The sequence below is a fragment of the Podarcis gaigeae genome (genome assembly GCF_964106915.1).
Source record: "Podarcis gaigeae genome assembly, chromosome: 16".
NCBI classification, from domain to species: domain Eukaryota; kingdom Metazoa; phylum Chordata; class Lepidosauria; order Squamata; family Lacertidae; genus Podarcis; species Podarcis gaigeae.
This window is the reverse complement of record NC_139693.1, coordinates 36,215,610-36,223,397: the sequence shown is the minus strand read 5'-3', so window position 1 is coordinate 36,223,397 and position 7,788 is coordinate 36,215,610. Positions and strand designations below refer to the sequence as shown.

The 7,788-nt window shown below is 43.0% G+C and overlaps 1 protein-coding gene across 2 annotated transcripts in view; it reads right to left on the bottom strand.

Moving 5' to 3' along the window:
* Positions 1-4,253: 4,253 nt before the first annotated feature.
* SLC15A4 (solute carrier family 15 member 4) overlaps positions 4,254-7,788 on the bottom strand; it is a 54,911-nt gene continuing 51,376 nt past the window's right edge. For both annotated transcript variants that reach the window (XM_083717324.1, XM_083717325.1), the window contains exon 8: positions 4,254-6,125. In XM_083717324.1, the coding sequence (XP_083573450.1) occupies positions 5,977-6,125 (149 nt within the window). In that variant the 3' untranslated portion in view covers positions 4,254-5,976. The remainder of the gene's footprint in view (positions 6,126-7,788) is intronic.

The following is a 7,788-nucleotide window of genomic DNA, read 5'->3' as shown; positions in this document are numbered from 1 at the left end:
AGCTGGAGCGACCTTGCTTTGAAATGGTCACTGCCACTCCGTCGCGGGTGGGTCCTAAACTCAGGAGCAGCAGGCATATCACGGCGAACAGGTACCCAGGGCATCATTCTTCCAGATTAAAAGTGGAAACCTATTCCCACCTTGCAATCAAAGGAGTTTTGCCATCGTAGATACCAATACAGAACTCATTCGCTGAAGGTGGCTCCTTATGTAGCAACATGGAACCATCAGTGGTCAAAAAGGAAGGAATGGCAGGCTTGCGGGGTACTGAGCTTTGCAAGTGTGCGTGCGTGCACACACACACGCACAAAAACACACACAGGGCAGAAAAACAACTTGCAACTTCTCAAAACGAAACAGGGAAATGTACAAACATTTGAATGAAGATTAAGCATGCTTTGTGGTCATGGAATGCTGATTAATAATAATGCAACAATTTATGTTACCTAATACAAAATTATTTATTAATTTGTTCAAATTATTGTCACCTAATAAATTAATAATATATGCGATGTATTTGTCACCTAATACAGTCATACCTCGGGTTACAGACACTTCACGTTGTGCGTTTTCGGGTTAAGCATGCGCTGAAACCTGGAAATATCAGAGTGGGTTACTTTGGGGTTTTGGCACTCACAGATGCGCAGAAACACTAAATCGTGCTTTGCACATGCGCAGAAGTGCCAAATCACAACCTGTGCGTGCGCAGACAAGGTGCTGCGGGTTGCGAACGCTGCGGGTTGCCAATGTGCCTCCCACACGGATCACGTTTGCAACCAGAGCGTCCACTGTAATTCATTCTGTTTGTCACCTAATGCAAAATTATTAATTTATTCAGTTTGTCACCTAATAAAGAAATAATGTATGTGATTTATTTGTCATCTATTGCAAAGAATTAATAATAATAATTTATTCAATTTTGGGGTCAACAAATAAACTACTGTTGTTGTCCTGTTGCGTTTCATAGAATCGTAGTATTGTGGAGATGGAAAGGATCCTGAAGTCATCTGGTCTAACCTCCTGCAATGCAGGAATCTCAATTAAAGCATCCATGACAGACTGCCATCCAACCTCTGCTTGAAAACCTCCAAGGAAGGAGAATCCATAACCTCCCTAAGGAGACAGTTCTATGGTCAAGCAGCTCTTAATGTCAGAAAATTCTTCATGATGTTGACTCAGAATCTCCTTTATTTCTTTTTTTCTAACTTTTTATTATAAATTTTATTAGTATTTTCCACACAACACGAAAAATATCGGGGGAAAAATACACAAAACACAAAAACCCACATCCAAAAAACAAATAAAAAAAACACAAATCCATATCTTACAAGTTAATAATACTAAAAAGAAACACTAAACACTAAAAAGAAAAACATTGACTTCCACCAATCCCACAGTACCTCCTTTAGCTCTCATTGTGTCTTCCTGTTTTCCTTACCATCTCTATCCTAGCACATCTCTATCCTATCACTTCACAAGGTTACTCCAGACTCAGCCAGAGTTCTGGCTTTTAAGGTATTCATTTAGACACTCCCATTCTTTTTTTACTTCACTTTTTGGTTTTGGTCTTATTATGTCTGTCAATTTGGCTAATTCTAAATATTCTGGAAGCTTACATAGCCACTCTCCCCTAGTGGGTAACTGATTCCCTTTCCAATACTTAGCCACCAAGATTCTTGCTGCAGACATCACGTATAAGAAAAATTCTGTTTTGTCTTTTGGAATATCATCATTTAAAATTCCGAAAAGGAATGCCTCTGGCCTTTTACTATATGATATTCTTAGTATTCAGAATCTCCTTCCTTGTAACTTGAATCCAGTGGTTTAGGTCCTAACCTTTGGAGCAGGAGCAAGACCACTGGTCCACCTAGCTCAGTGTTTTTCAACCTTTTTTGGGCAAAGGCACACTTGCTTCATGAAAAAAATCACGAGGCACACCACCATTAGAAAAGGTTAAAAAAATTAACTCTGTGCCTATATTGACTATATATAAAGTAATTCTCTTGAATAGGAATCAAATAAACACAAAGTATTTTATAATTACTTTTTTATGAAATAGTAAGTAAACAGAAATATGAAAAATTATAAAATACTTTATTTTTAAATCTTTCGAATTTCTCAATTTTTCCCACGGCACACCAGGCAACATCTTGCGGCACACTAGTGTGCCGCGGAACAGTGGTTGAAAAACACTGACCTAGCTCACTACTGCTCACTCACACTGACTGGCAGCCCCTCTCCCAAATTCCAGGCAGGGGAAATTCCCATGTGGAGATGACAGGAACTGAACCTGGTACCTTCTTCATACAAAGCAGATGGTCTAGAACTGAGCGCCAGCCCTTCTCAGTCCTGGAAGCCTGTTCCATCAGCTCTGTAAATAGGCCAGAGAATATTTTGTGTCGTTTGTCGGTGTCAATATTTTAAAATGGTAAACTGCCTTGGCAGAAAGGCAGTCTATAAATGGCAATAAATAAAATGATCCCCACTCCTTTTTTTTTTGTATAGACTTACTTCTAAGACTGCAGCTTAAATTATTACTTTACAAATCCCTGCCCTGGTTAGCATCTCACAAAACATCCTTTAATGTGAGAGATGTTTCTGCTACATTAAATCAATCTGAAAAAAAGCCAAATCAACCATAACTCTTAAATGATGCATGGCAAGGTATTTCTTTAATTAGCCATAAACTTAATTGATTAGTCTTCTCTAGAAGAGGAATGGGAAATGGAAAACACACACACACACACACACACACAAACACACACAAACACACACACACTAGTGGAAAGCAACCTCGTAAACTTTTGAATGAAAGGGACTGTCTCCTTTTGATAAGTGCCAAATTAATCTTCATAAATGGCCATAATTACTAGAGATTGGGCCTCTGCCAAGTCCTTCCATATTAAAAAAGAGTGAAATTATGCAATTGATTGTATCCACCGTCGTCTCTCTGGGGTATTCAGACAAGCTTTGACCCTGGCGACAAAAACGAGGCAGGGAACGAAGGAACTGAAATGTTCATGTTGAGGAGTGTGTTGCATGTATTAAAGCTTTGCTCTTTTTTTTTACACCGCCTCCCAACTCCCAGAGGACCTTCAGAGTGGCAATATACTCTTTTCTGCAGGGGGAGCTGGTGAGCCCATCAGAAGAGCGGAGGGGAAATTTAATTTGGATACCGATGACATGCTAGCAGTCAGATAGTGGCTATCAGAGAGAGTGCAGGCAGGGATCCTCTGTGGTTTGGACAAGGGCCTGTGGTTAGAGATGGAGATTTATGATTAGAACCAGGAACCTGGGATTAGAGCTAGGGTCCTGTGATTAGTGATGGGGATTACAGCTAGGAATCTGGGAGTAGACCCAGGATTAGAGATAGGGATTGGGGATTAGAGATAGGCATTTGGGGATTAGAGAGAAGGATCTAGGATTAGAAATAATTTAGGATTAGATATAGGAACCTGGGATTAGGGATGTAGATTACAGCTAGGGATCTGGGAGAAGAGAGGGACCTAGGATTGGAGCTAGGGATTGGGGATTAGAGATAGACATTTGGGGATTAGAGATAAGAGATTTAGGATTAGAAATAGGAACCTGGGATTTGAGACAGGGACCTGGGATTAGTGATGGGGATTACAACCTTTGCTGTGGGAATAAAGGCAGAAATTTATCCAATCACACACCTATAATAGCACTCACGTTCCCCAGCACCCATTTTACATGAGGGTTTCTGTCCCCAGGACTTGTGCTTCATCTTGGCCTCACTGTAAAATCTACATTTGTTGCCTCTGGCCTCACCCACCACTGCCGTATGGCCCTTGGAAACCTTCCCAAAAGGAAATGTGACTCTCAGGTTGAAAAAAGTTCCCCATCCCTGTACAGGAATTATAAAGTATTAACATACAGAACAGGCTTCCTCAGCCTTCGCCCTCCAGATGTTTTTGGCCTACAACTCTCATGATCCCTAGCTAGCAGGACCAGTGGTCAGGGATGATGGGAATTGTAGTCTCAAAACATCTGGAGGACCGAGGTTGAGGAAACCTGATATAGAACCTGGATTATTCCTGCTTTAGGCCTCATTTTTCTCGGGCATCATGCCAGGCAGTTCTGAACAAGTCCAGCAAGTTTTTCCTTTTGGTCTGGTCAAGCAGATCGTCTTCTTTTGTCTTTATGGATCTCAGCAAACTTGTAAATCCACAATGCACTTTCTTGGTGTTCAACAGCAGAAGGGGGAGCATCAAAGACTACAGAGAACAGAATACCTGCAGCATACTTTTTTATTCACTCTAGAACACAGGTTCCCCGCACACGGGCTTTTGTAAACATTTCCAAATGAAGGTACTTGAATTATAGAAAACCAAAGGCGCCTTTTCCATTCCAATGTTTGAATACTCTTAAAAATTAATCACCTCCCCACCAAAAATAAAAAAGTTGGAAAACCATTTGTTATTAGGTGAAGCTGACTCCCACTTGCCAGAAATCTGCAATTTCTGTGCAAAATATTGCTTTTTATGTGGTTGAAAATTAGGCCCTGTGAGAAATAGAAAACATTTGAGCGAGGTACACGCAAGATGAAATATAAAGGCTCTTCCTTTCATTAGGTTAATTAAGAAGGCTAGGAAAATGACTGAGGAAACCCAACTGTTTCTATGGCACACCCCTCTGCTGAGAAGCTCAAGGCAGATTTACGTCAGGGGTGGAGAACCTGTGGCCCTTCAGGTTGTTTGGGGCTACATCTCCTATCATCCCTGACCACTGCTCAAGCTGGCTGAGGCTGATGGGAGATGGGTGTCCAACTTCAGGAAGGTCGAATGTTCCCTCTTCCTGATTTATATACAAGAGCCTTGTCCTCCACAAGATGGAGTTTTAATGAAGAACCTGTTTGGCTAGCAGTCAATGTAGATTCTTGGGCCTTGTTTTGGCACACAGATTGCCAAGGTCCCACCACAAACAACTTCCATCCATCTTGGGCCTCCATTACAAATTGGCTGTGCCCTTCAGAATGTCCATCCAACCTAGCTCAAAGTACACTTTCAAATACTTTTAGTTTCTACTCCCATCCGCGCCAGCAGCTTTTAAATGGGAAAGTGACCTAAAAATGAGGTAACAGCAACAGATTTGCTTATTCACAGCACACAATATATCCCAAACGCTTGAGTACATTTCAACTCCTACCTAAGAAAGAAAAGGATAAATTCTCAAGGTGTGAGGCAACAGAAAAGGAAAAGGAAAGACTCTGATACCAGCTCAGTTTCCCGCCACGAAATGATTTAACGGATAGAAATGAGACAGTAACAGAAGGACCACCATGTTGCACAGCGAGGCCTGTTCATTACAGTAGTTTCATAACTTTTGCCGCGGAAAATACCACATAGGTTGAAGTTGCTTCCCTTTTTGGACAACACAGGAATAAAAAAATTCCACACCGCTTCATTCCCATATAACCAACACCACCAACAGAGACCTCTCACCCCCATCCACACCGACACTTCCGTTTTAAGAAAGGAGAACATTATTTCTGGGGAAATGGATAAGCAAGGCAAGCAACCTTCTTTTGCTCATTTCCTTCAAAGTCATTCGTCAAAGAAATTAAACGTCTCCTTAGTAGGCAGTCATTCATCGCTTCTGTATCCAAAGGCTAATCATCCCCAGCTTCAACAGACTGAAGGAAACAGCTTCGAATAAGTTCGCTGCATCTTCTGTGCATCTTCTGTGCCCGAGGGCAACACAGTTGAAAAACAGAGCTTGGGCCATGTCTCTGGGCAAGACAAGGCCATCTTGCTAACATAAGGCACTTACCTACTTTTACAGGGGAAGGAACAAAGAGGGCTGAGGCAAGAACGCAATGTTAACATGCAAGTTTAAAGAAAATGTTTCCTGGCCACAAAGGGCCACTGTATTATTAGCATTTAAGACCTCAGAGATGGATGGTTCATCTGACGTCAAACGTCGGTCATAAAAGCTGCTCTTTCCTTGCAGATGTCAGGTCCGCACACTGGCGGGAGGTCCGTTAGTCCGGGATCTTTGGCGGTCGTATCTGACAGACACAATAAGGAAAAGGAGAAGGGTTGCTCCTTGAATAGCAACCAGCAGAAAAAAGTAATAGTTTAAATGGCACCCATTAATGTTACCTAGAGGGAAAAGAGAGAAAGAGAGAGATAAGGTAAGTTCATGCCATTACACCAAGTAATGCCATTCCACATAGCTGGAACACAGAAGCATTTTGCCAAAAGAGAAACACTAATGCTAGCTTTACAGTGAGGTTGGCTGGTTTTCCTGCGGGCAAATCATATCTCATGTCAGGGGTCGGCAAAGCTTACAGGGCATGGGCCGGATCACTCCTGTGGAGATCGTCAGCGGGCCGGACCGGCTCAGCGCTGGAAATCGCTTCTGCGCATGCCCAGACACCGAAAATCACACCTGCGCAGAAGTGATTTCCAAAGAAAAAATGGTGCAGCCCAAACTATATGAATCAGAACTATGCGGAGATTTCTGGACCGTCCAGGAGCTGGATCCAGAACCCATTCGGGCTGGAACTGGCTTGCGGACCTCAGGTTGCCGACCTCTGTCTCATGTGCATTATTAACACATAAGACTATTAACACTATTAACGCCCACGATTCCAATCATATGCGCTCTGCTGCCGCTCTATCCCAGCCTTTTCCTTCTGCCTGCATCTCTCTCTGCCTTTTCCGCTTGCTTCCCTCCTCCTCCTTTCCATTGGTCCAGGAACTACACCTGACCAGGCAAGTCCTGCCTGGCGAGCCTGCAAGGCTAACAGCTCTGGGAGTGGTGGTGATCCAAGATTTTGAACCCACAAAGATCTCACAAGGCTCTATGCTCGAGGTCCACTTGGGGTCTCCAGCTTCCCCACACCTCTGGCCCTTCCCCTCACTGGCCAACTTATAGAAAGTGGGATGGCTAGCTGTGGAGCGGCTCTCCCCCCCCCCCCATGCAGACTAGGCAAACTCCCCATTTCCACCTATGCAGGGTAGAGGGATGAATAGGTGACAGCGGCCGGTCTTCAGTCACTCACGTGGAGAAAGGGAAGACGTGGAGACATGAGGAGGCCTCCCTGCAGGGCTCCCTCGCCCCTTGCCAGCCAAGGAAAAGGCAATTTTAGCTATACACGATTTTCGTACATGCGCATAATCCTTGGACCCGAACCCCTGTGGATGACACGGGTTGCCTGTATTCTTGGGAGCTGCTTGAGTCTCTAGAGAGCAGTCCATGGGCTAAAATATTTTCTTTCTACAGAAGCTGTCCCTCAACAGGAAACTGTTTTTTTTAATCATACTGGAGCCGTCTAGCAGTTTCCTTTTCTTGGAACCGTGTGAAAACTTTCCTGAGATCTTGCTCTTCAATTAAGACACTTCAGTTCACCCGCACAGGGCTTGCACTCAGCTTTTCTTCAAAACTAGGGTTTAGTTTCCTAAATTAGGAAAGCTCATTGGTTGAAAATTACGCTTCTGTTAAGGAAACTTTGTTTGCTAATGTTGCATGTCCACACACAGAGTCCAATAGACCTCAGGAGGACTACCCTATTGGTTCATTATAGTTATTACTTAGAACTGGGCAGGGACCAGGGTGGTGGGGCGTCAGAAAAAATTCTGTACTCATCAATCCTTGTTTGTGCATACATGTCAAGTTGAAATTACTTTAATTACGTAAAACGTAAGATTCAATTAAATGGATTTATAATTACAAGCTCTCGGAAGAGCCCAAAGGGGCTTTTGCACTTGACATGAAAAAACAACAATGCAGAGGCCGAGTCTTTTAAAAGTAGCAATTTCC